The 27,874-nt window shown below is 53.5% G+C and overlaps 2 protein-coding genes across 6 annotated transcripts; one reads left to right on the forward strand and one right to left on the reverse strand.

The window, feature by feature from the left end:
• Positions 1-7,733: 7,733 nt before the first annotated feature.
• On the forward strand, positions 7,734-9,223 carry LOC111520282 (ATP-dependent DNA helicase DDX11). The gene is given in 4 exon segments (XM_023182909.2): positions 7,734-7,771; positions 8,153-8,274; positions 8,981-9,089; positions 9,091-9,223. Coding segments are annotated over 4 exon segments (402 nt in total).
• A 728-nt stretch (positions 9,224-9,951) lies between these two features.
• On the reverse strand, positions 9,952-27,779 carry WASHC1 (WASH complex subunit 1). Of its 5 annotated transcripts, none has more exons than XM_023182904.1 (11): positions 27,090-27,779; positions 22,630-22,783; positions 13,883-13,994; positions 13,531-13,677; positions 13,217-13,353; positions 12,834-12,969; positions 12,455-12,656; positions 12,202-12,366; positions 11,396-11,554; positions 10,577-10,645; positions 9,952-10,436 (listed from the first exon to the last, which is right to left on the reverse strand). In XM_023182904.1, exons 2-11 carry the CDS (start codon positions 22,776-22,778, stop codon positions 10,303-10,305), a joined length of 1,410 nt encoding a protein of 469 aa, XP_023038672.1. In that variant the 5' UTR covers positions 22,779-22,783; positions 27,090-27,779; the 3' UTR covers positions 9,952-10,302. The 5 variants fall into 5 exon arrangements, with proteins under 5 accessions (XP_023038672.1, XP_023038673.1, XP_023038671.1 ...); XM_023182905.1 differs by lacking the exon at positions 27,090-27,779 and adding an exon at positions 27,050-27,071; XM_023182903.2 differs by lacking the exon at positions 27,090-27,779 and adding an exon at positions 25,227-26,995.
• Positions 27,780-27,874: the final 95 nt, after the last annotated feature.

The following is a 27,874-nucleotide window of genomic DNA, read 5'->3' on the forward strand; positions in this document are numbered from 1 at the left end:
AACCCCTAATCCTAAACCTAACCCAAACCCTAACCCTAAACCCTAAATCTAACCCAAACCCTAACCCTAAACCCTGACCCTGACCCTAACCCCTAACCCTAAACCCTAAACCTAAACCCTAACCCTAACTCTGACCCCAACCCGGATCCGGGCCCGGACCCAACCTGACCCGGACCCAGACCCGAATCCGAACCCCAGCCCTAGCCTTAGCCCTAGCCCTAGCCCTGACCCTAACCCGAATCCTAGCCCTGACCCTGACCCGAACCCAAGCCCTAGCCCTAGCCCTGACTCTGACTCTGACCGTGACCCTACCCCTACCCCTGACTCTACCCCAACCCTGACACTGACCCTACCCCTGACCCTAACCCTAACCCTAAACCCAAGCCGGAACCCAAACCCTAAACCCTAACCTGAACCTGAACCCTAACCCTAATTACCAGGAACTGCCATGCTTGAAGATCTCCCTGTTTCGTGGCTTGATCAATGATTTCATGCAGTGTACTATCTTTTCCACTAGGAGGCGCTGTAGTATTGAACACCATCGCCTTGAGTTGCTCCTATAGTACTGTGCTGTTTGGCACCAGACACACCGCTCCAGGTCTATATTGAACCTCAGGAGGTGGCCCATACTGAAACTCGGCTGGCGGCCAGTATTGATAAACTACTGGCAGTTGGGTCTTATTTTCTACTGGATGATATTGTGGATACTGTGTCTGGATTGGCATTGCCAGGATAGAGACTCTATTCTTTTCTACTTGATATTCTCCTGGGATTTGCAGTTGTCTAACCTGCATTTGAGGTTGTAATGTTATAGGCATCTGAACCGCAGGAGGAGGAGTTGATGGCCATCGTGGTTTAGGCTCTGATGGACCCAGTAATTCTGGACCTCCTTGCCCCAATTTTGATGATTCAGGATATATTACCTCCTGTAATTGATTGCAGTCAACATTTTCGTTGACCAAGCCATTACCCAATCTGCTACATTTTTACAATGTGAACTTTCCATTCCTTTCTTTAACTCTGTCCCTGACTCTTCTTCACAATCCATCACACAGCTTTCAGGGGCATCGGAAACTCAAACGCTATCTTCTTCTGTTGAAATGGTTCTAAAGTTGCTTTTTTTTTTTTTTTTTTTTTTTTTTTGAGACGGAGTCTCGCTCTGTCACCCAGGCTGGAGTGCAGTGGCCGGATCTCAGCTCACTGCAAGCTCCGCCTCCCGGGTTCACGCCATTCTCCTGCCTCAGCCTCCCAAGTAGCTGGGACTACAGGCGCCCGCCACCTCGCCCGGCTAGTTTTTTTGTATTTTTAGTAGAGACGAGGTTTCACCGTGTTAGCCAGGATGGTCTCGATCTCCTGACCTCATGATCCGCCCATCTCGGCCTCCCAAAGTGCTGGGATTACAGGCTTGAGCCACCGCGCCTGGCCTAAAGTTGCTTTAATAACGGTCAAATCATTCCACACTGTAAGTGGGATGATTTTACCTTCCCTATTTGCTTGTTTTAATTCTTTGCCAATTTTTCCCCAATCTTTTAGATCTAAAGTTGCCTGTTCTGGAAACCAAGGGCAGAATTGTTCTATCGTTTGAAATAGCCTAATTAGGTTTTCTGTAGAAGCTCTAACTCCCCCGCTTGTTAAAAGAATTTTAATGAAGCTAAGAGGCATATTTACTTTCAGTTTGTCCCATTGTTACCCTGGGTTCCTCCGAGTGCACAAGCTTACTGCAAGGATGACCATGGATGTACTCGGGAATCTCTCATTGACTCGTCCTCAATTCTCACATTCTTAGTGTACCTTCACCCTAGAGAAAGGCTGGGTGCCAGATGAAGGGGTGGCCTGCCCCTCCACAGGGATATTTCTCATCATGTGGTACGAGAGACAGAAAAGAAATAAGACACAGAGACAAAGTATACAGAAAGAACAGTGGGCCCAGGAGACTGGGGTTCAGCATACGGAGGACCTGCACTGAGTTCCCTCAGTATTTATTGATTACTGTTTTCACTATCTCAGCAAGGGGAATGTGGCAGGAGAACAGGGTGATAGTGGGGAGGAGGTCAACAAGAAAACATGTGAGCAAAGGAATCTGTGTCACAAAGAAGTTCAAGGGAAGGTACTATGCCTGGATGTGCACATAGGCCAGATTTAGGGATCTCTCCACCCAGACATCTCAGTGTAGTAAAGAATAACAGCAGCATTGCCACCAGCATATCTCACCTCCAGCCACAGGGCAGTCTTCTCCTATCTCAGAATGGAATGAATGTACACCCGGGTTTTACAGCGAGTCATTCCATTCCCAGGGGCATGCAGGAGACAGGCCTTCCTCTTATCCCAATCGCAAGAGGCCTTCCTCTTTGACTAATCCTTCTCAGCACAGACCCTTCACGGGTGTCGGGCTGGGGGACGGTCAGGTCTTTCACGTTGCATGAGGCCATATCTCAGGCTGTCTCGGTGGGGAGAAACCTTGGACAATACCCAGCTTTCCTGGGCAAAGGTGCCTGCAGCTTTCTGCAGTGCATTGTGTTCCTGGTTAATAGAGAATGGAGAATGGTGATGACTTTTACCCAGCATACTGCCTGTAAATATATTGTTAACAAGGCATATCCTGCACAGTCCCAGATCCCTTAAACCTTGATTCCATACAACACACGTTTCTGTGAGCACAGAGCTGGGGCTAAAGTTACAGATTAACAGCATCTCAAGGCAAAACAATTGTTCAGGGTACAGAATGGAGTTTCTTATGTCTTCCTTTTCTACATAGACACAGTAACAGTCTGATCTCTCTTTCTTTTCCCTGCACTTAACCTGCTCCGCAGTCATCCCTAGGGAGAACCATGTTCATTGGCTTCTGATTTGTCCTTGCCATTTTTATTGTGGAAAGAAGCAAATATGTGTTTCTGGTACATTCTGATTTCCCTTTTTTTCTCACACAGTAGGTAGTGCACTCTCTCCAGTGCTCTGAATCTTGCTTTTATCACTTGTGCACACCAGGTGGCAAATACATTCCTTATTTTTTATGGCTGCATACATTGTGTGGATGGACTGTAGTTTATTTGATCAGTCCCCTATGAATGGGCATTGGGCTGACTCTAATCAATCATGTGGTTGCTATCTGCTAGTTCTCTTCTTAACTTTTTAAAATATAATTATGGGTTCACAGGTAGTTGCAAAAGTAGTAGAGAGCATCTCTTGGATGACTTACTTGGCTTCCCCTAACAGTGCCGTCTCACAGAACAGTGGGACACCATCCAACCAGGCACTGGCATTGGTTGACTATTGTTAAGACTACGGACCTTGTTAGACTATGGACCTTATGCAGCCTTCAGTGTTTATATGCACTGTGTGTGTGTGTGTGTGTGTGTGTGTGTGTTCCATGCATGGTGATCTCACGTGTAGTGTCTTGTAACCATCTCCACCCCTGCCAATGCCATAGAACTGTTTCCTCACTGAGTGGAACTCACCTCCCTTGTCATTCTTCTTTCGAGTCACATCCCCACACATTGCCCCTGTGTCCCTGGCAGCCACAAATCTGTTCTCTGTTCTCCATCTCTAGTTTTGTCATATGGAGGGTGTTATGTACGTGGAACCGTGTAGTGTGTAACCTTTTGTAAGACTGGCCTTTTCCACCAAGTTTCCTGCTGTTATGATCCTGCAGTTGTGGCCTGTATCAGTAGTTTATTTCTTTTTACTCCCGGGTGGTCATCTCTTGTATGGATATCCTAGAGTTTGTTGACTCCTTCACCATTGAAAGATATTTGGGTGGTTTCCACTGTGAGGCTATTCTGAATAAAGCTCTTAGGAACATGCATGTACAGGTTTTTGTGAACCTGAATTTTCATTCTTTGGCGTAAATGCCAAAGAATACAATTACTGAGTCACATGGGAAGTACATGTTTGGTTTTTTAAGAAACTGCCAAATTCTTTTCTAAAGTGGCTGTACCGTTTTTCAGTCACACCGGCGATGTATGAGATGTTCAGTTTTCTTGCATTCCTGCTAGCACTTGGTGTTATTTTTTATCTTACCCATTCTAACCGGCATAGTGAGAGCTTGTTGTGGTTTTAATGTGCATTTCTCTAATGGCCAATGGTGCTGACCATATTTACATGTGCACATTTGCTGTTCAGCTACTTTGTTTGGTGAAATGTCTGTCCATGTCTTTTGTCTCATTTCGCATGGGATTTTTAAAAAATGTATTGAGTTTTGAGAGTTCTTCATAGATTCCAGATACAAGTCCTTTGTTGGATATGTGGTTGCGGTTATTTTCACTCGGTCTGCAGTGTGTCTTTTCATCCTCTTAATAAGATCCTTCACAGAGCAAAAGGCCTCCATTTTCATGAAGCCCATTTTATCAGTTTTTATTTCTATAAATTATTATTTTGGTGTCATCTCTAAGAACTGGGTGTTGAATATTTCCATGTTTTTCCTTACTCACTAGAGTCTTCTTTCTATGTTAGAGGAAAAGGAGTTGCCTCTGCTACTCTTCCCATCCTGTTCCTGAGAAGAAAACACTGAACCCCCAGAAGCTGCATGCTGTGCTGACCTGGCTGCCACTCTCCCAACAGTCCTGGAGTGGGGAGGCTTGGTACTCCCTCCCACCACCTCCAGCCACACCTTTCCTTTCTTCAAAAACCTAAAACGCTGTTCTCACTCTGAAGTTGTTTCAAGAAAGCTTCTAAAACGGTGTCTCAAACTTCTGTGAATTCTTCCCACAGTCATAAAGACATTTCACAAGAAGACCCCCTAGATACTGACATCTTTACCCACAGTCATAAGACGTTTCACAAGGAGACCCTCTAGATACTCACATCTTTATCAATTTAGCAAATGTTTCGCAGCACAGCACTTACCTTTGTGACATGTGATGCACACTGATAGCTTGTATTGTGCTACACTGCGCTAATCTTTTAAAAGCCAGTCATAGCTGACCAAATGGACGTCACCACCTCCAACACATCTAGGTCTGCAACTAAAATACTCCAAATATTCCAGCAAGGACCAAAAATCTCAGGCCTAGATTTGCCACCAGCACCCTCTTCTGAGCAGCTTTATTATAAGCAGTGTCTTGAAACATTTGTGTGATTGTCAATATATGTATGTGTGCACTGAGTCTCACCAGAAAATACATCTATGTCTGTTGGTTACAGTCTAAAATGTTTAAGAAACCATGTTTAGAAGTTTTCCTAGTCAGGAAAGGCCAAATAAAAAGGGTATTGTGTGTGAGAGTCATGGGGGCTCTCATTTCACTAAGGAGATGACAGAGGCTGTGCAGATGTTTTTCTCTGTGATCTCCTCTCCTCCTACAAATCATGCCCAGAGGAGGGATCTCAGGGGTCTCCCCCTGCCTCTCCAGACCCTTCCCCATACCCAGGTTGGCCTGGGCAGAGGGCAGCAGAGCTCACATCTGTGTGGAGATCAGCCATGCACTTTACCCAGGTGGTGAAGGAAGGCCCAGGGGGGCACCACCTGGGAGGCACCATGAAGCGGGTAAGGACACCTGCCCCAGCCTCTTGTGCCCTAGATGTTGGGATGAGACAGGGCCTGGGGAGAGATGCACCATCAGTCCTATTCTCTCCTGGGGCCCCAAGTCAGAAAGGGTCAGCTCAAGTGGGCCCACTGGTGTCCACTAGGTGGTACTGCTGTCCTGTCTCACTGCTGTGCCTTTGAGGCACGGGATTGCACTTCTCCCAGAGAAAGCTGTTCTGTGGTATCCAGCTCTCAATGAGGTGCCTCAGTGCCACTCTCCTCCTTGAGAATGACTGTGCAGATGTGCCAGATTTCCTTTACTGTTCCTGCACGTAGTTTAAACCAGATTGCCAGCACCAGGTCTCATTCACCATTTTTCTTTTTGTTAACTTGCCGTCAGCCTTTTCTGTGACCGCTTCTTTCTGTTCATGTGTACATGCTATCTCTTAGCCCAGACTTCCCGTGTGCTTTCCACCGGGCCTTTGGGAGGTCACAGGGTCCTGATGCTGTGGTCTTGGTCTGCAGGTGTCTGACTTCCAGCAACTGCTGGCCTGTCCCGGGGTGGAAGCTGAGCACTGTAGTGGAGTTTTCCTGTGGAGAGGAGCCACGCCCAGAGTGGGACGGGCCAGTGTTCATATTCTGGCCCTTGTCTGCATGTACCCTCATACCATGACCAGGCACGGGGTGGAGACAACCCCGAGAAGGGAGCCTTACCCTTCATGCGCTCACCTAGGCTCTCCTGCTGTGCTCCCTGCTGCCCAGTGTGACTGGTGATGGCAGGTGGGTGAGTGCTGTCAGTCGCTGCTCCTACACCGTAAGAGAGGGTGAGGAATGCCCATCCAGCACACCTGCATCTCCAGTTTTCGGCACCTCCCTGGGTCTCACTGGATCACGGGATCCTGCCCCTTGTCATCTGCAGCGGGATCGCCAATCAGCCTCCGGAATTCACGTTCCAGAAGAGAGAGCTGCCTCAGATGCTCAGTCCCAGCCAGCTCGCCCTGCCACAGCCTGGGCTCGGGCAGAAGGGGGTTTTCCGGGGCAGGGCGCACTGGCCCACCCTGAGTGTTTCCAGGTGTTGGGAAATTGCACTGGGACACCTGCTACAGAGCGCACAGGATGAGCGGCACCAATCTAGATGCCTATGGAGGAAAGTCTGAGCTTCCCCACCCCTCAACCCTAAGGCTGCTACATTTTCTTAAAACCTCCAGGCATCCCCTGAGGATGCCACGCATGAGAAAGCTGCTCGTTCCCTTTGGCTCTTTTGCTCTTTGGTTATGTCCTCTCCTGCTGCAGGCAAGGATGAGGGACTTGGGGGGCATCTCCTGTGGCGTGCCTGGGTGTGCTGTACCTGTCATTGCGTAGCCCATCAGGACCCTGGAGTGAAGAAGGGAGGACTCAGTGCCGGGGCAATAGGAAGGCACCCTGGGACACCAGTGAGGTGACGTTTCAGAAAGGCACAGTCAGCAGCAGCAGCTGTGTTTGGTGGGAGGTGGCACCTTCCACCTGAGGTTCCCACCCAGGGGAGCCAAGTCCTTCCCCCAGCTGCAGTCATGCCATGGGTCTCTCTCCTCAGTTTTGAGGCTCAAGGTTAAGACACCATTTGTAGGGTGGCTGAGGGTTTGCTCCATGGGGGCTCCCTCTCTTCCTTCCTTAGATGGACAAGGTGGGTGGCCTCCTCTGTAACCTGTGCAGTGTGGTTCCTGGAGAGTTGGTCTGTTTCTTCCCATCCTACAAGTACCTGCACCAGGTCCATGCCCACTGGGAGAAGGGCAGCCTGCTGGGCCGCCTGGCCACCAGAAAGGTGAGTGGCCCGTCAGCTGGCCCTCCTACTCATAAGGACAGTGCCACTGAGTCCTCCTGGGAGCTCATCGAGTCAGGACAGGCTTCTAGCTCGTCATCCCCACCGGTCCCAGTCCCTGACTACAGAGGATTTCCCCAAAGCCCCTGGCTGCAAGGCTCTCCAGTCCCCCAGCCAGGAAACACAAAGCCACCAGCAGATCCCAGACACAGCACCCTGAATCCACCTCTGGGAGATGTCCTCTGCCTCCACATATTCCATAAACCTGAGAGCTCACACCAGGTGGAGCAGGTGCCACTGTCGTATTCCAGGTGCATTCAGGTGCGGGCACAACTCTGAGTCTTGGGCCTGAGACCTTGGTGGGGCGGCAGCTGGAAATGCTGTGACATCCAAGCTTTGGCTCAGCACCTCTGGGGCAGTGGCTAGGAGACAGGCCGAGTGACGGAGGCCCTGCTCCTCTCTGTGATTGGAGGAAAAATGAGTGAAGGGATCAACTTCTCTGACAATCCAGGCCAGTAAGTAGTGCTTCTGCTCATCTCCTTGGCTGTGATACGCAACTGGCCCTCACTCCAGCAGCTGGACCCCTACTTGCCATCTGCTGCCATCAGAGCCCAAGGCCGGGCTGTGACTGCTCAGACCAGCCAGCTGGAGGGAGGGGCTCAGCAGCTCTGCGTTTGGCCCTGGGAGAGCAGGTGGAAAATCAGGTCGGCCATCGCTGTAGCAGGACCCAAACCATTGGCCTAGATGGGATCTCTGAGCTGAACAAGCCCTCCCCGGTGGTAGATACAGAGAGGGGAGGGGCAGGCACAGCCAAGAGGGCTGAAGAAATGGTAGAATGGAGCAGCTGGTGACGTGTGGGTGACGACTCAGGAGCTCCTGAAGTCCACCGGCCCCAGGCTCCTGTCTCCCCTCCGGTGTGTGGTGATGGCAGGCATGCCCTTTCCCAACATCAGGTCTCCAAAGCTGCAGGAGAGGACGGCCTACTTGGCTCACACTCTCGTGAGCGTCCCCAGTGTTGCAGAGGGTGAGAGGAGACTGGACGGTGAGTGGGAGTGGCGTCGCCCCTAGGGCTGACACAGCCAGGACTTCCCCGCTGGGCAGGTGTCTCCTGTCTCCTTGGGAGGCTTGGATGCCCCTCCACACCCTCTTGATCTTCTGTGATGTCATCTGGAGCCCTGCTGCTTGCGGTGGCCCACGAAGCCTCCTGGTCTGGCTCAAGGCCTGGCAGTCTTTCCCCAGGGAGAGCTACAAGCAGGAAACAGTCCGCATGGGTCATCCCCTGCACTCCCCAGTTCAGAGCCCCAGCCAGGAGCCCCCAAGAAAGGCTCTGCTGGAGAACCTGTGCATGAAGGCTGCCAACTGGTCCATAGGCAAGCCTGGCTGCCTCCGGCTGGGTGGACAGACGGGGTTCGGAGAAGGGGAGAAGAGGAAAGGGGGGCTGCCTGCCCTGTCTCCCACCTGAGGCTGAGGAAGCGGAGGAAGATGACATGGAAATGTGCTGCTGGGGAGGCAGCTGTGACTCAAAGCCTGAGCCTCCGGTCCCACGAAGGCAGGGCCATCAGGCACCAAAGGGATTCTGCCAGCCTAGTGTTTCTGGACCAGTGACACACCCGGCCCCGTCCTGGCCAAGCTGCCAGCCTGGATCTGAGCCCTCGTGCAGGTCAATGCCACCTTTGGTTCTGCCATTGCTGCTGTGTAGAAGTTCAGTCCTGCCTTTTCCTTTCCCGAGAGCCTCCACTACCCCGAGATGGCATTTCTCACTGCCTTCTGTCTGCCCAGTTTCACCAGGAGAAGTCGGCCTCTTCCTGACAGGCAACTGCACCACTGCCTGGTGCTGCGCCTTCTTTGCTCTGCCCACTGGAGACAGTGCTCATCATGGGCCTGGTCTGCAGGGATCCCGCTACAAAGGTGAAACCCAGCAGAGTGTGGAGTCCAGAGTGCTGCCAGGACCCAGACACAAGCATTAGTGCCCACTGGAGAAAGCAAGTGAACCCCGAAGAAATGGTGGGTCTGGGCCATCCTTGAGGTCTTCCCAGGGCAGCTCCCCTCTGTGGAATCAAATCTATCTTTCAACCCGCATGGCCGAGGGCCAGGCTTCTCACGGGGCCTCTGCAGGAGGCTGCCTTTTCTGTCCTGCCCACCTTCTTAGAGGCGAGATGGAGCAGATGCATCTGCTTCTGCCATTTCTATGATAACTAAAGTTAGCTGCCCTGGACTATTCACCCTCCAGTCTCAATTTAGAAAGATCCGCATGGCCACAGGGCTCCCGCCCGGGGGGCTTGTCACTTCCCCCACCTTCTTCCTGAGTCACTCCTGCAGCCCTGCTCCCTAACCCGCCCCACAGCCCTGCCTGGATTTGTATCTCCCTGGCTTGGTGCCAGTTCCTCCCAGTCGATGGCACCTCCCTCCCTCTCAACTACTTGAGCCAACTCCAAGGCACCTTCTACTCCAACACCAGCAATGGTGCCAAGGGCCATTAGGCTCTCAGCATGGCTATTTTTAGAGACCCCGTGTCTGTCACTGAAAGCTTTTTTCTGTGGGAGCCTATTCCTCCCACCTGCAACAGCTGCCCCTGCTGACTGCACCTCTCTCCTCCCTCTGACCCCAGAGAAACGGGTCAGCTGGGATCTTCTGCCCCCATTGCCTAGGGACCAACAGGGGCAGGAGGAAAGTCACTGACCCCCAGATGTTTGCATCCTGCACAGCTAGAGGTCCTTTATTAAAAGCACACTGTTGGTTTCTGCTCAGCTCCTTATTGATTTGTGTGCTGCTTTCTCTGGAAGCCTCTTTAGAGAAGAGAACACACTGGTGCAGGCTGGGTGGAGCCGCCCCCCGTGGAGCACAGGCAGACAGAAGCCCCTGCCCCAGCCGTGTGGCCTCAGGCCAGCCTTCCGCTCCTTGCAGGTGGTCTCCGCACAGTGCTGGGTGCTGGTTCCATCACCACCCGCTCCCAGGGAAGCAGGTCTGAGCGGCTTATCCTGGCTATGTCCATGTCAGAGCAACAGCCCAAGTCTGGGTCTGGGGGAGGAAGGTGTCATGGAGCCCCCTAGGATTCCCAGTCGTCCTCGTCCTCCTCTGCCTGTGGCTGCTGCGGTGGTGGCAGAGGAGGGATGGAGTCTGACACGCGGGCAAAGGCTCCTCCGGGCCCCTCACCAGCCCCGGGTCCTTTCCCAGAGATGCCTGGAGGGAAAAGGCTGAGTGAGGGTGGTTGGCGGGAAACCCTGGATCCCCCAGCCCCCAGAGACTTAAATACAGGAAGAAAAAGGCAGGAGAGAATTACAATGGGCCAGCCCAGGGCGGGCGGCGGCCCTGCCTCCTACCCTTGCGCCTCATGACCAGCTTGTTGAAGAGATCCGACATCAGGTCCCCACCTTGGCTCGTGGCTCTCACTGCAACGGGAAAGCCATAGACTGGGGTGAAGAGTTCAGTCACACGTGACCCCCGGCTCCCTGTCCCCACCCCTGGGACACTCCCCAGCCCTCAAGGCCACTGTGCTTCCCAGTTAGCTCGGAGCCTCAGTCTATCCCTGACCCAGCACCGGGCACAAATGAGAAAGTGGTTATGTCTGGGAAGCACTATCCCAGCCACCTCAGGGACAGGACCAGTGTGTGCAGCACTGACGGATGGGGAAACTGGACCAGAGAGGCGAGGCAGCTTGCCTGGGGTCACAGAGCAAGGCAAAAGCAGCACTGGGTACAAGCTCAAAACCACAGTGCCCAGGGCACTGCTGCCGTACGCGCAGGCATCGCATCACACCAGTGTCTGCGTTCGCAGCAGGGATCATCAGTAGCCTCCAGAGGCCTCAGGTCCAGTCTCTAAAAATATCTCAGGAGGCTGCAGGGGCTGACCATTGCCTTGGACCACTCGGCAGTCAAAGAAGACTCTCCTTGTCACAGTTTGAGCTGGGTGCGCTTAGAGAGGAAAGCTCCACTATGCCTCCCAAACCAGGAAGGAGCCATGGCCCAGGCAGGAGGGCTGAGGACCTCTGTTGGCGGTCCGGGGCTTCCAGCATATGCCCTAGGGGAAGCAGGGGCCGGCTGGCAAGGGGTGGGCAGAAAACACCCAGTGGACTCAGGGCTGGAGGAGGGGAGGCAATCTTGCCCAAGGCCCTCTGACCACAGGCTCCAGGGCCCGCTCACCTTGCTCCTGCTCCTTCTGCTTCTTCTTCTCCAGCTTTCGCTCCTTCACGCTGCGCAGTTTGGCCTTGCCGATGCCCCCAGCTTGGCGGATGGACTCTAGCAGAGTGGCTCGGCCACCAGAGGGGTCGACCACTTCCTTGGGAGCTCCCTGGACTGGAGCTGGGAGGTGGGGAACAGGGCAAGGAGAAAAGGATGCTCAGGCAGGCCTGGGGAAGCTTACTGTGCCAAGAGCCTGCTGGGAGGGAAGGCACCTTCCCTCAAACGAGGAGCCCCGTGTTGGGGAGGCTGGACCTTTGGAGACTGTGTAGGGCCTGGGCACTGACTTCTGCAACCACCTGAGCACAGGCATCCTGTGTGCAGACACTCCCTGCTCCCTCCCTAGCCCCCACCCTGCAGAGCTGGACAGTCTCAGTGGCACACATGAGCCAGTAGAGGGGTTTTGTGCCACTTCTGGATGCTAGGGATAGACTGAGAGATATAACAGTAAAGCTGAAATGTTGTAATTTCAGTGACACTGAAAAATGTGTTGCTGTAGTTTGTTATTAGACCCCTTCTTTCCATTGGTTTAATTAGGAATGGGGAACCCAGAGCCTCACTTGTTCAGACTCCCTGTGCCCTAGAGGTGAGAATTCCAGAGCTCTACAGCTTGAAAACTACTACTTCATGGACCAAGTAGAACAAGATATTTGAAATGGGAACTATTCAAAAAAATCGAGGATTTCTGACCACTGAACAAACCCACAGAAAATCCACCTGAGTGCACAGAGCACACCAGAAATGAGGTGCCCTCAAAGAGCTGCTCCCACCTGAAGGAGACGCGCTGCTGCTGTTGTCCTGCCTGGCGCCTTGGCCTACAGGGGCCGCGGTCGAGGGTGGGAGCGGGGGTGCACTGGCCAGCACCTCAGGAGCTGGGGGAGGTGGTGGGGGCGGTGGAGGTGGTGGGGGTGCTGCTAGTACCCCATCTTCTAGGTCTGAAACACAAAGTGTGGGGTGTCTAGGGAAGAAGGTATGTGAGCAGGGAGGTCCCTAGCCCAGCCCTCATCCCAGAGCCCAGCTCACCTGTCTTGAGAGGCTCAGCTACCTCAGTGTGGAAGGTGGGCAGTTCTGGAATGGTGCCAGGGGCAGAGGGGGCAATGCCGGGGCCCAGGTCGGCACTGTACATGAGGTCGTTGGCAATGCCGGGCAGGTCAGGCAGGTAGGATGGCACATCAATCTCAGGCACCTGGCCCAGGTCTGGCACATAGAAGTAGTTCTCTGGGACCTGCAAGATTAGGTAGGGACATGTGAGTGGTGACAGGGACCTGCAGGGGCAGCCAACAAGAACTTGTGTGCACCCCCCATGGGTGGAATAAGGGGCTCAACAGCCTTGCCTGGAGAGGAGCCCTGGCAGGGCCCCCGGCCACTGCACCTGTCCCCACCCCTGCCCCGCCCCTCCCACCTGCTGTTCCAGCTGCTCTCTCTTGCTGATGGACAAGGGGGCATCAAACAGCTTCTCCTCTGTCTCTGCCCCCAGCATCACATGGGTCTTTGTTACAGCACCAGCCAGGGGGTCCAGGAAGACATACTTCTTGTACCTACAGGGGTGACATGGGGGTCAGGCAAGCTGACACCTGCTGTCCTGAGCCCATGTTCCTGACCTACCTCTCCACATCATCAGGGGCACAGTGTGCACTGTGGGGTCCCAGGCCTCCCAAGCCAAGCCACCCCAGTCACCCCCTGGCTCCTGGCCTATGCGCTGTACCTGTGTCTGATGCCCTGGGTCCCCACTAAGCCAGGCCGGGCCTCCCGCCCACACCCCTCGGCCCTGCCTTCTGGCCATACAGGTTCTCGGTGGTGTTGAAGAGCAGCAAGGAGCTGACAGAGCTGATGTTGCTGGGAAGACCCCCAAGTCCCTCTTCTGCGTCATCCTCAGGCTCCGGCTTGGCGCTCACACACACAGGAAAGTACTTCAGCTTCTCCTGGGAGGGCCAGGATGGCCAAGGGATGGTGAATATTTACTGCTGGGCCTAATCAGCTGCCACCCCATCCCGGTCAGCCTCCTCTGGGGGACAGAACCCTATGGTGGCCCCGGCTCCTCCCCAGTATCCAGTCCTCCTGGTGTGACCCGGGCTATGTTATGTGCGTGGCCAGCAGACCTGCAGGGCCTGCTCGTCCAGAGGGCGGTGCTTGCTCTGGATCCTGTGGCGGGGGCGTCTCTGCAGGCCAGGGTCCTGGGCGCCTGTGAAGATGGAGCCATATTCCTGCAGGCGCTCTGGAGCAGGGTACTTGGCACTGGAGAACACCTGTGGACACAGGGACAAGTCTGAGGGGCCCCAACAGGCTCAGGGGGCTAGGATTGCTTGGCAGGAGAGGGTGGGGTTGGGAGCCCGGGCGGGAGGAAAGTCCAAGGTACAGGTGGGCAGCAAGGCAGAGACTGGGCAGCCTCAGAGGTACGGGGAAATGGAGGGACTGCCCAGTAGCCTTAGGACACAGGGGCATGGGGGCTACCTTGATGGCCTTCTTGCTGCCCTTGATCTTCTCAATCTTGGCCTGGGCCAAGGAGACCTTCTCTCCAATGGCCTGCACCTGGCTCCGGCTCTGCTCTACCCGCTGGGAGATCCTGCCATGGAGAAGATCACAGAGGCTGGGGCTGCTCCCCATCCCCTGCACACCTCCTGCTCCTAATAGCAGGCCTGCCAGGCCAGGCCTTCAGGCAAGGGCTGCTAAGTCAGGGTCACCTGCTTGCCAGGGCCCATCTGGTGCCATCCAGGTGGTCTCTACAAGGATCATCTGACCTGCAGGGTCGAGGAGCTGACGGTACTGAGTTCCCTGCACTCTCAGCAGGGACAGACCCTGTGCTAGCACCTGGACATCTATCTGAAGGACAGCCTCCAGGGCACACTGAGGATGGTCTTTACACGTGCACACACGGCTACTGATGGGGCAAGCATTTCACAACCCCTCATGATCACGTGAAGCTGACAAAGTGGCCTCTGCAAAGGGGGAATCGAGACCGGAGGCTGGACTGGCAAGGCTGGACCTAAATTCAGACAGGGAACTGCCCCTGCACATAGTGAACGGCTCACTGAGCAAACCCTGAGTCCCGACCACGGCCCACAGGCTCTGTGTGGTGTCGCTCCTCACCCGCTCCCATCCTCCCTGGTGTGGGTGGGCCAGTGATACCAGCTGCCGTGCTGTTCCCCAGACGTACCAAGTGCATTCTTGTGTGCTTGCATCTCCTGGAACGCCATTTCCCTGGACATCCCTGTGGCTGGCTCCCAGTGCCCGAGGCCGGATGCCTGATGCTCTGAGGCACATAACCCCACTCATGCTTTTCCATGTTCTTTGACCACAGCAAGGCCGCTCTCACTGCAAAGTTAACTCTGATGTGTACGTAACACAACATCCTCCTCCCAGTCGCCCCTGTAGCTCCGCTACCTCCAAGAACCCAGCCCTTGCCCTCAAGGGCCACACTCCACATTCAGAGCAGCCTCAGCATCCACCTGGCACGAGCGAGCCTGTGTGATGCACAGGGATGAGAAGGCAGAGGTGCAACTGGGGTTCATGAGGAAAGGTAGGAGGAAGATGTGGGGTGGCAGAGGGGTTGCAGACTCTGGGCTAGGGAATGCTGGGATTTCTCTGAAGGTTGGAACGAATGGCCTAGAATTGGACCCTAAAACCCAAAGCCACCTCCACCAACTTTAGAAGGCCTTGGCCCCCAGAGAGCCAATTTCACAATCCAGGAGTCCCCGTGCCCTAACGAGTCTGCCCGGATTACTCCTGGCTCCTCGTGTGCAGGGCGCTCAGGCATGGCAGGGCTGGGAGTACCAGCAGGCACCCAAGCAGCTTAAGTGTTCCATGACAGACTGGTATGAAGGTGGCCACAACTCAGAAAGAAAAAAGAAGAGCACCATCTCCTTCCAGTGAGAAAGTGGGGCCACCACCCAGCGTGTGCTCCATCTTTTCTGGCTGGGGAGAGGCCTTCATCTGCTGTTAAGGGTCCTCCAGCACAAGGTGTTTTAATTTACCCTAGTTCCCAAGGCAGCCTCGTTCTGCCCCTGGGTGTTGACACAACCTTCAGAAGTTGCATAAGCTCTGCACCCGAGATCCACAGGGGCACTGGGAAGGAACTGAGACTGGGGACGGACAAAGGCTGCTCTGTCCTGGTGCTCCCACAGAGGAGAGAAGGGCTGATCACTCAAAGTGGCAAACACCAAGCCCAACAATGAGCCCTGGAAAATTTCTGGAATGTATTATTAAACAGAGAATCTGTAAGCACTTAGAAAAGGCAGCGGTGAGTCCCAGGGGCCAGCACGGCTCGAAATGCACAGCGTTTCTCTTTGTAACAGGGTTATTAGCCTGCCGTACCCGGGGAGAACTTGCAGCACAGTGCATCCTGAGTCAGCACGGATTTTGACGGCTTCTAACAAAATCTTGTAGACAAGATGGAGCTATGGGGGTTGAGAACATACAGGAAAAATCAGAGCCAAATGAACCACAGCCCCAAAGGGTACAGTTGAACAATGGACTGATTCCAGCCTTGCACAGAGGGACCTGGCAGAGTCCATCCAGTTCATTCAACACCCGGTTAGAAAACTGGGGCCAGCACATAAGGGAAGGGTAAACTGGTCGGCATGATTGAATCAAGGCTCAGATAATTTTTAAAGGCCAGAGGGTAGACTGCAATCACCAAGATGAAATTTACAAGGAACAAATGTGAAGCCCAACATCTAGGTTTTAAAAATCAAGTGCATAAATATAGAAGGTAGAGGGAACTTGATTTAGACACAGTTCAGGTGAAGAAAGACCTGGAAGCTTCTGTTAACTATAAGCTCAGTAGGAGCTCAACACATACTAATCAGCATAAAAAGGCAATGCGATCTGAGGGCACACAGCTCCCCGTCCCTCTTCTGCCTTTCATCCTTCTTTGAATCAGCAGGGACCATGCACTCTCTTAGAGGCACCACAGAAAACAGAGTCCTGGAATCATGAACGAATCCACGCCAGGCACCAGTCTTGGCCAGTCACGTCTCTTTAAACCGGATCCACCCTGTAAGAGGGCTCTGAACTTGCCTGCAGCCTGCAAAGTCTGTCTCATTCACTGCTATGTCTCCAGCACCTGAGACGGGGCCTGATGTGTAACAGCCGCTGGCTGAACAGAAAGTGACAAATGAGCAAACATCTCAGGGAGGGTGATGAGGATGGTGATGAGTGAGAAACTCCCGACACATGAAGATAACTGAAGGATGCTCTGACTAAAGATCAGAAGACTTTGAGAATATGATCATTCCCTTCGAATATCAAAAATATCAGAAGGGCTGTCAGGTGGAGAAGTGAGTACACTGACATCAGGAATAGTGGGCAGAGTTGCAAGGAAACAGATCTCTGTTCTGTTTTAAAAAAATTCTAATAAACAACTGCATCACTTTGCAGAGCAATTAGGTTCCAGCTCACAAGCGCCTTCCAGGGGTACCCCAAGGGCGAATCCTGGATAAGGTGGAGGTGGAGACATGATCCTGGGGCTCTCTCCTCAGCCAAGAGTCCATGAGACTAAGGAACTTGTGCCTGTTGACAAAGCCCCCGACAGTCTATTCTCTTATGGTCACAGGCTATGGTGCCGAGGATGAGTGCAGACTCAGGATCAGAAAGCTTGCAGCGTATCTGCCATCCCCATGGACTAGCGGGATGGTCTGGAAGGCTGCGTCGGGAAGGCCTGTAGGCCTCGCTGGGGCCAGGCCACGGAACAATGTCCACCCTGAGGGTGGGGGGATGGTGCTACGAGAGCCATTTGTTTGTCATTCCTGGTCCAGACACCTTCGGCTTGGTGGCCTACTTCAAGGTAGGTCAGTTTACAAGCTCAGTGCTGAAGCCGTAGCTATGGCACGCTCACCCAGCACTACAGAGGAAGCTGCCTCTGTGGGTATCAGGGATGGAAGGGGCTCGCCCAGCCTGTTCTGCGTGTGGTCTCACTAAGGGTCCGTCTTCCTCTAGCTGCCCTGGAGGGGACCATCTCCAAGCATCCCTTGCTTTCCTGCTCCCCGCCCCCCCCCTCCTTTCCCCCCCCCCCCCCCCCACCCATGACTGCTCAATAAGTTGAGTGCATCCCGTTTGTCAAGCACAGTGCTGGGGCCGCGGGAGTCAAAGACGAATCAGACGACACACATCCACACTCAAACGGACTCAGGGCTCCTGGGGAAGTGAGAAAAGAATATCAACAACCACCACATCCCACAGGCCTGGATTTCACATCTGTTTAGCAGCCGTGTGACCCTGGGGAAGTCACTAACTGGTCTTTGCCTCAGCTTCTTCCACTCAAAAACAGGAATGGTCCCTTCTACATCACGGGATTACTGTGAAAGTAAGAAGGAGCTGATCACGGCCCATCACCATCAGCACACCAGTCCCCCTAGAGGCTGCTGGGGAGGAAGAAGCAGGGAGTACCCACTCCTGACCCAGATTCACTGCTTCTCCTCCCCTGCCTCTGTCATGACCCCAGGGAAATGGACCCTGAACCTGGGCTCCTGCCTTCGCCTTTATCTTCTCCACTCTGGGATAATTAAGAATGACTTGGTAATTATGCAGCGATCTAGTGCAGTGTGTAACATTGGGGGCCACCAGGTGCCAATCAGTAGAGAGAACGGGGGAGAAGGAAGGATGGAGGAAGCGAGGACCAGGGGAAAGGGAGAAGAAAGGAAGAGGTGGGGAAAAGGAAAAAGAAAGAGATGGAGGAAAGCACCAAGAGCTTTGCAGAGAAAATCGCCCTTCCCAGGGGGAAGGTGCTGGGCAGTGGCACTGCCTCTTGGGGGAAGAGGTTGGGCAGGGGCTGACGGGCATCCAAACTTCCACACATAGTCTGTTCCTTCCTCTTCCCCGTGCCATCCCAACTCCCTCCTGCCTTGTCTTCTACATCATGGAAAGCAGGTGACATACCTGGCCCACTATTTTGGGGGCCTGGCTTCTCCCAGGTGAAGAGGGGACAGATGGAGGGGCAGAAAGAGGGGGCAGGGAGGGTCTGGAGGACACAGCTGAAGAGCGCCTGGGAGGTGCTTGTCATCCCCTCCAGTCTCTGCACACTCCCAGCTGCAGCAGAGCAGGAGGAGAGAGCACAGCCTGGAATGTTAACTTGCCAGGAGCTCACCTGCCTGTGCCACTGGGCACCGACACCACTGAGTCCAGAGGCCGGGCTGTGCTGGGGCCTGAGACGGGGTGGTGGGGAGAGAGTCTATCCTCCGTCCCTGTCTCTTCTGTGCAGGTTTCTAAGCAGGAGGAGCATGTTTAAGGGGAGAGATTCAAAGCTGGTCGCATCCCCACCAAAAAAGCCCATGAAAAATGAAAAGCCCACATGCTTGTCCAGTGCCACAGGAGGGGGCAAGTGGAGGAGGAGGTGTCGGTGCTCCCCACTCCACCGCCAGTCATCACTGACTCTCCCTTTCCTTCCTCCTCGTTCCCCATCTGTCAGCATTTCCTGTCGTCGTTTCTTCTGAATGTCTCACCCTGCCCTGCCTGTTTGCAAGTCCCCTGTCTGTAGCCTTATCCCTGTCACATCCTGACTACAACAACAGCTTCTGGGTGTCCCTGGCACCCACTCTCTCTCCCTTCTTGTCCGTTGCATGGCGGATGCCTGAAGAACCTTCCCCAAACTCTCTGTCCCATCCCTGCCCTGCTCAAAATCCAACCACAGCTCCCTAACACTCCCAAATCAAACCTGAAGTCCCGTCCTGAGTACTCCGTGGGCCCTAACTCACTCATCCCAACTCTTCACTCACTGCCTTGCCCCACACCCCGCCAGGAGCCTCCCATGGCACGGTGGGGACACAAAGGAACCAAGGCAAAGCTCCCTCAGCACCATTCAAAGAGGCCTGGCCCACAGGCTCATGGGAAGTCAGCCTCTCATGCCCTGAGAGCTGAGTGCCTGGGAGCTGCAGCGCTGTCTGTGCTTCCCATGCAGAAGCACCCCCCTCCCACCACTGTGCAGGCTGGCCTTCCCCGCAGACCACCATACGCCACGTTCCAAGTCACACTGAGGCTTCTCGCCAAGCCTGCGGCCCCCATTTCTAGACCCCACCAGGGCAACCTGCACAGCCACCTCCCTACCCTGCCCCCATCCTCCAGGAGCCTGCCCTATGTGGAGTAGGCACGTGGTTTTCCTCTCCAGCAACTAGTTCCTTTTTACGCAAGCAATGGCCCCATTTCCCTTGGGGAATCCATCTCTCTCGCAGGCTTAGCCCCAGAGCTTCAGGTGGGGCTGCCCACAGAGCTCCTCAGTCTGAGCCAAGTGGTGTGTCTTAGTCCCCTGGCCCCAACAATGGATGCTGGGACAGACATGAGGACCCAGCCAGGTGGGATGGGTGAGTGTGCCTTCTGGAGGAAGTGGGGACACGGGAGAGCATTCTTTCCTGCTGGACTGACCCTGTGTCACGTCACCTTTCCACCCCGAGAGCACAGCCTGTCTGGGAATGCAGCCAGACCCAAAGCAGCAAACTGACATGGAAGGAAAGCAAAACCCGGCCCTGATAACATCATTTTAGCCCTTACTCCAAAGGCTGCTCTACTGATTGGTTACTTTTTGCTTAGCTTGGTGTGGGCAGTTCTGACAGGTGTGCCACCAATTCTTACTGATTTCGCTCCACTCTAGACCCTGAGAAGCCCACGCGGTTCATGCTAGCAATTAACAATCAAGCTCGCCCTATGTGTTCCCATTCTAGCCTCTAGGACACAGTGTCAGCCACATAATTGGTGTATCCTAAGGTCCAGCACGAGGTGGAGCACATGGTGGAGAGATAGATGCAGTGACCTGGAACCCACAAGTGAGGGAGCCAGGACTCAGGCCCAAGGCTCCTGAGAGGCATCCACCCCTCCCTGGGCTGTGCCAGCAGCTTGGAAAACCCACACTCAATGAACGCAGCACTCCACCATCCAGGAAACGCCTTCCTGCCCTCTCCTCATCCCATCCCTGGGCAGGGGACATACAACTGCCTCCAAGGTGCCAAACACCAGGACGGGAAAGGAAAGATGCCAAAAATCCAGGGCTGCCCTCAGAGAAGGGCAACCATGCAGTCCCCGTCTTGGCGAGGAAACACAATTTCCGAGGGATGGTTTTGGCCTCCATTCTAAGTGCTGGACACGGGGTGGCCACAATCCGGAGCTGATGGCTCTTAAAGACCTGCATCCTCTTCCCTAGGCGTCCCTTGGGCACATTTAGTACAACAATAAGCACAAAAGGTGCATCCGGCACTTTCTGTTACTATTGGTGGCAGGTTCATGAACGGTGACCAAAGGCAGTGTACGGGTCAAGATTATCAACAGGGAAGAGCCAGCATTTTCTGAAGGCTTCCTAGGTGCCAGGCACTGTTCCATTCCTTTGCATGTTTTCATTAATTTAATCTTTACAATAATTCTACCAGGAAGCTACCATTATTACCACAACTTCACAAATGAGAACACTGAGGCTTACAGGGGTTGAGTTGCCCAAGGTTACAGGGGAAGCAAACAGGGTAGCCGGATCTGAGCCAAGGCATCAGCTCCAAGGTGACCCCTCAGCCACTTCAGTGCATGGCCCCTGGTTACAGGGACATTCTTGACAAGTTTGGGGCAAGCCAGTGAGTCAGTGGGGTGGGGGGACTTTCAGGAAGAGGTGGGTTCCCAGCTGGTGACAGAAGAGGAGGTTGCAAAGTGAAGGAGCAGGGGCTCCAGGTCTGGTGACAACCAGGGAAGGGGCAAAGCAGGGGTGACGTGGACCACGAGAGGGACCTGAGTCAGGCAGTCACATGCTTCCCACCGGGGTCTATCACGTGAGGCACGGTGTGGGATCCTGGGAAGGAGACCAAGCCTCATTTCAGGCTGCTTATGGCCAAAGACAGGACCTGTGTATAAAACAACCCCTGGGCCGGGCGCGGGGGCTCAAGCCTGTAATCCCAGCACTTTGGGAGGCCGAGACGGGCGGATCACGAGGTCAGGAGATCGCGACCATCCTGGCTAACATGGTGAAACCCCATCTCTACTAAAAAATACAAAAAATTAGCCAGGCGCGGTGGCAGGCGCCTGTAGTCTCAGCTACTCGGGAGGCTGAGGCAGGAGAATGGCATAAACCCGGGAGGTGGAGCTTGCAGCGAGCTGAGATCCGGCCACTGCACTCCAGCCCGGGCGACAGAGCGAGACTCCGTCTCAAAAAAAAACAAAAACAAAAACAAAAAACAACCCCTGGGACCTTTGCCAAGAAAGAGCAAACACCATTCACTCACTTATGTTAGATAAACACTGAGTGAAGTCACTGGAGCCCAACAACTGTGCCAGGTCAGCGCTGCCAATAGAAGAAGCCGCACCCCTCCAGCTCGGCTCCCTCAATGGCCACTCCGTGCTCCAGCCATGCTGGCTTCCTTTTAGGTCCTTCACCTCAAAGCTGTAGTTCATGTGCTTCTTTCTGGCATATTCTTCCTGACCTACCCACTCAACCCTCAGACTTTACCATAAATGTCATTTCCTCACATCCGCCTTCCCTGACCCAAGACCAAGCCAGGCCTCCCACGATGAGCCTTGCAGCACCCCATCTCCCCCTAACAGATGCGGTAATAACCCACAGAACCCAGGGCCATGATCTATGGCTTTGAATCCTGGCTCTGTCACTTGGCCAGGACTCCTCTCAGCCTTTCTGTGCCTCAGTTTCCTCATCTATAAAATGGAGATGACAGCAGTGCCTGCTCATAAAGTGTGAGTTAAATGCACTCCAATCAATGGTGGTGCATGGTTTATGTTATATGAATATTAGTGATTACAAAATATTATCAATAGACCTTGTCACAACGATTATTAAGAACGAATCATGGATCGGTTACTTAGGTCTTTCTCTCCTGCCAGAATGTGCGCTCTAGTTGGAGAGGTGTTGCCTCATCCATGGCTGGATATATAGAGATTCCCACAATGCCGTGCACACAAGCACTATTGGGTAAATATTTGCTGGCTGCAAGAAAAAGTGAAGGAATAGGCCCTCCAATGGGAGCAAGAGCGTAAGTTGTGAGGGCAGAGCCACCACAGGAAACCAAGAGGCTGAGTGGGGCGGAAGGGAGGGAGCTCTCAGACTCCCAGGAGCAAAACCTTCCAAGCTGGGCTCTCACTGAGGCCCCTCCCACGTAGGGAAGCCAGATGGGTTCCCCAGGACCAGGAGTCCCCAAGGGGGCTGCTCCCAGAGGGTGCCTTGCTGGGATTGTCCAGGATGGGAATGGCCCTCTGATCAGGTGGGGGTGGATGGCAGCACCCACCTGCTGAAGATGTCTCCAGAGACCTTCTGCAGGTACTGCAGGGCATCCGCCATCTGCTGGACGGCCTCCTCTCGCCGCAGGTCAGGCTGGATGAGGGGCACGGCATAGGTCTGACCCGCCAGGGAGTGCTGCGTCCTCACAGGAGTCATGGTGCCTGTGGACGGGAGCCGGAGCATCAGAGCCACCCACGTCCACCCGCACTCACCCACTACAGGGCGGGGTGGTGTTGAGACAACACAGCCCTCATCCCAGCCATGCACACAGCTTCAGCCTGCACAGATAGGGGAGGAGAGGACACAGCATTTGGTGGGAGGCCAGGAGCACATAGATGGGATTCTGCTGATGCCTGTTGAGTGAATGAGGGAGGGAAAGGGCAGGACCAGGGACTAGAGAATTTGTAGGGTCAATGGAGGAATTCAGAGAAGGTGCAACATTTCTGACCCCCCACAAGGTGCTTGGTGCCTGCCAGGCACCCTTTCCATACATTGTCTCAGTTCAGCTCCCCACCTTGGATAAATAAGAAAGAAACCTTGGTTGCAGAGGAAAAAAGAGGCTAGAAACAGAGGAGTAGAAATGGGGTAGTGGGGGAGACTGCCTGAACTGCCAAATGGTACCCAGTTCTGGAAAAGCACAAAAAATGCGCACACACGGGTTCTTCCCACTTTAACCCCTGAGGAATTTGAGGCCTGCTCCTGAAACAGACTGGGCAGTAGCTAGTGACTCTCCAGGTATGAGTGTCCAGCCCTCCTCACCCAGGCTAGAGCTTAGCCTTTCCAAGAGGAAAGAGGTGCATGCGGGGGTGGAGGACAGGAAGGAAAAACACTTCTGGAATTGCAAAGTGAGGGCAGAGTCTATTTATATTGGGTTTAATTAACTCCTCTCCCTGGTGCCACTAAAGCAGCAATCACACTGCAGACGGCACTGATTTGATTGGCAAGAGATGTGCCAGGCAGCATATTAAGAGACTAGGCCCCTATAAATAGGCCTAATCACAGCCCCTCGCTGGAAAATGGTAAGGAAGACATTAATCAGGCCTGGCACTGTGCCCTAGACCTGCTCTCCTAGGCACTACAGTGGGGCTCTTGGTTGCAATACAAGTAGGTAGGGATGGATGAGCGTGGCATGAAGGGCCTAGGAGGTTTCACTTGGGTTTAAAATGCTGTGACCTTGAGTAAGTTGCAGTCTCTGAATCTGATCCTTTCCATTTCCCATTCTCCAGACTGAGAACGAGCATGGCTGAGACGTGGCTATTCCCAATAATGATTTGTATATTTCACATACTATACCACACCGACATCTTCACCCAGGGGGAGCCTACTCCTTTGCTCCCCCTGCTGGCTTCCCCAGCCCTTCCTTCTGCCCTCCTCAGGCCAGCCCTTTTCATGATCTGAGATGACCATCCTGCTCTTCAGCTTTTCTCCAGCAGTGAGTTCCTCCTTTGCATACAGGCTTTCCAGATCTGTACTTGCCTTGAATACTCATCAGGGCCCAGGAGTGACTCCTCACCTCCCACTTATTTTTCCTCCAATCAAATAACTAAAGCATGGTCAGTTGATACCCAGCCAACTGAAAAGCCTAACCCTCTGAGACCACAACACCTCTTTCAAGAATGTTCCTCCCTCCTCTTCTTTGTATTTATACTGATGCAAGTTTGCTGGCTGTCCTAACTTATTTCTCTGCCTCAGTTCTCCCATAGGTAAGATCGCAAAGGGGATAAAGATGCAAGATATTTCCTGTGCACATCTTCAGATGAATTCCTTGTTAGTGTATGTGTGTTTGCTCGCACACATGCGTGAGAAAAGAGTACATACACAAATCTCCTCAAAAGGGAAGCAGCAAGCCCATTCAAAAATAGGACCGAATACACCTGATGAGTGGTTTACCTTCTGTTTGCAAACATCTACTGATCATCTATTCGGTGCAGGCCGTGATCACAACAAAGGTAAATAACACACTACACTAGCCAGGGAGACAGTCTCAAAAACAACTAAACTCAAATTAAATTCACTCTAATTCAGCCATGAGTACAAAGCTAAGGAGCGACAAATCCCTTCGGGAGTCAGGGGAATCAGGAAAAAGCTCTTGGCAGAATGTGTGCCTCTCGGCCGGGCGCAGTGGCTTACGCCTGTAATCCCAGCACTTTGGGAGACTAAGGCAGGGAGATCACCTGAGGTCGGGAGTTCGAGACCAGTCTGAGCAACATGGTGAAACTCCGTCTCTACTAAAAATACAAAAGTAGCCAGCCATGGTGGTGCATGCCTGTAATCCCAGCTACTCGGGAGGCTGAGGAAGGAGAATCACTTGAACTGGGGAGGTGGAGGTTGCAGTGAGCCGAGATCGCACCACTGCACTCCAGCCTGGGCAACAAGAGCGAACCAGGTCCAGGAAGAAGGTGCAAAGACAGCATTCCAGGTAAAAGAAACAGCTTGAACAAGAAGTGTGTAGGGGAACAGCAAGTGGTCTTGAGTGCTGAGAGTACAATCATCTTTGGGGAAGTACTAGAAGAAAGAATGATAAACAGAGGCCACTTTGTTAAAAACACTCAAAATTAAAGCTAAGAATTTGAACTTCTGGCAGGAATGAATGAATGCTCAGACCTGTGCTGTCCAACATGGTAGCCACCAGGCACATGCAGCCACTGAGCACTTGAAATGTGGATAGTCCGAACTGAGATGTGCCGTAAGTGTAAAATACGCACCAAATTTCAAAGACTAGAAAAAAAGAATGTAAAATCTCTTATTATTTTATATTGATTACATGCTAAAATAACCATATTTGGGATATCCTGGATTTAAAAATATATCACTCATTTCATCTGTTTCCTTTTACTTTTAGAAATCACATATGTGACTTAAGTATTTTTCTTTTTCTGTCCTCTCACTGTCCTGTGATTCCAAAGAAATGAGTCTCTGCTCTTTTTGGGCAGGAGATGTCCTAGAATGGACTCTGACCTAAGCATCAAAATTAATCATCATAGCGTTATCATTTTACGGCCCCTTCTTCCTATATCTGGTAGCTTTTAAACGATGATCATGTAGGTAACTTTTATTGTCCCTCATCCAGCAGATGGCATTTTCTTATGCTGCAATATGACTGCCAATAATACCTACATATGTTAGAACCATTCTGACTCCTCAAGAATCTCATTTAGCACTTAATATCAGTGAATTTATCATCATCCCCAATTTTAGATAAGGAAACGGGGTTAGAAAGACCAAATAACATTTGTTTCAACACCAAAACACTAGCTTGAGATAAAGCCCAGACTTGGATCTGTTGTCTGAATTCCAAGCTTTTTGTTATTTATTGATGTTTTGTTTTTATGCATTAATAATGCAAATCTTAGTTCAAAAACTGTTAGTACTACCAACTGTAAGTCACCTTACCTTGATACTTTGTCTTTATATAAACCTAAATTAGATCTGTTTCTGACAGAGGGAAGAACAAGGGAATCTAACACTAGCCAGCCCCTAGTGTGTGGTCAACACTTTCCTTACTTTGGTACACATCACCCCAACTGTTTGTCTTCACCACACACTTGATTTTGTTGAGGCAAAAAGAAAAATTTTATCAGAAGTCGTCTTCTATCAGGGAGTTTAATAATAAGAAACCTTAGCTCCTCAGTTCCACAGTAAGTAGCTGCAATTCATTCTAGGTCTGCGATATTTCCTGCCTACCCATCTTGTTAACAACCCTTCAATGCATTCCACGAATGCGTATTCTATAATAACGGTGTTTTTCTTGCATCTATGCCATGTTCATCAAGTTTTTTTTCAAATTCTTTTTAAGCGACAAAACTTGTACATGTGTATCGCACAGTATTTCTAGTGGACAGCAGCACGGCTTTACAGAATGTAGTGTAAACTGCGCACTCCCAGGAAAATGCAGACACCGCACGCCTCTTTGGGACCACGGTTTATAATTTCGGAGTGCTCGGAGCCCTTCCTGCAAACCGTTCTCCCACACCCCGCTCCAGGGTCTCTCCCCGAGTTAGAGGCCTCGCAGTAGGCCCCGGGAACCCAACGCGGTGTGAGAGAAGTGGGGTCCCCTAGGAGGGCCCAGGCGCTCCGGGCGGGCGGCAGCTGCGGAGGAGCCGCGCGAGGCTTCCCAGAATCCGGCCCGGGCGGGAAGGTGCAGGCGCCCGCAGAGCCGGGGTCCCTGCGCCCCACAGGCCTTGGCTTCCCTGCTAGGGCCGGGCAAGGCCGGGTGCAGGGCGCGGCTCCAGGGAGGAGGCTCCGGGGCGAGCCCCAGACGCCTCCCGGGCGGTCGGGGCCCAGCGGCGGCGTCCGCAGTGGAGCTGAGCACCGTGCCGCGGCCGCCCGACATAACCTTGGCGCAGGCTTCTCGGCCAGGAAGGGTCCTGGGCCTCCCCTCCGCCTCCCTCCAGCCCCTCCCGGTCCCCAACTTCGCCCCGCCATACCCCCACGACCCCACTTCTCGCCGCCCCGACGCCTCCTCACCTACGCGCCACCCTCCCGGAAGCTCCCGCCGCCGCTTCCGCTTCGCGGGAGCCGCTGGGTCCTAGCCCCGCCGGCCGCAGCCCGCCCGCGCCCCCGGGTCCTAACGCCGCCGTTCACCCTGCGCTGCGCCCTCCCCAAGCGTGGCTCCCGGACCCCGTCGACCGGGAGCGCTGGCCTGGCGGGCCGAGTCGTGGGCCTGGGCACGGAACTCACGCGCACTCCGAGCTCCCGACGTGCACACAGCTCCCATCTGTTGTCTTACGAGCGCCAGGCCGCCCTTACCCGTGCTTTCTGCTCTGCAGACCCTCTTCCTAGGCCTCCGTCCTTTGTCCCCTCGCTGCCTTCCCTTCAAGCTCAGGGTCAAGCTGTCCGCCAGCCTCGGCTCCTCCGGGCATCCCTCGGCCTGGGTACGCCCCGGGGCAGGACTCCCAGCCCAGGCCCAGGGCCCGCCCCTGCCCTCCAGCCCTACACCTTGACCTTCTTTCCTGCGTCTCTCAGCAAACCTCACCTTGTCTTTACCTCTGTGGGCAGCTCCCTTGTGATCTGCTTAGTTCCCACCCCCCTTTAAGAATTAAATAGAGAAGCCAGACGCAGAAGTACAGATATCGTATGAGTCCACTTCTGTGAGGTGCCTAGAATAGTCAAAATTCATAGAGACAGAGCAGTGGTCGCCAGGAATGGGGAAGCAAGGCGGAGCCGGGCAGCTTGTGTTCCATGGGTCGAGTTTCAGGCTGGGGTGATGGAGGAGTGGTGGACATGAATGGTGGTGATGGCGGCACAACAGT

Source organism: Piliocolobus tephrosceles, chromosome 10 (assembly GCF_002776525.5).
Source record: "Piliocolobus tephrosceles isolate RC106 chromosome 10, ASM277652v3, whole genome shotgun sequence".
Taxonomy (NCBI): Eukaryota; Metazoa; Chordata; class Mammalia; order Primates; family Cercopithecidae; genus Piliocolobus; species Piliocolobus tephrosceles.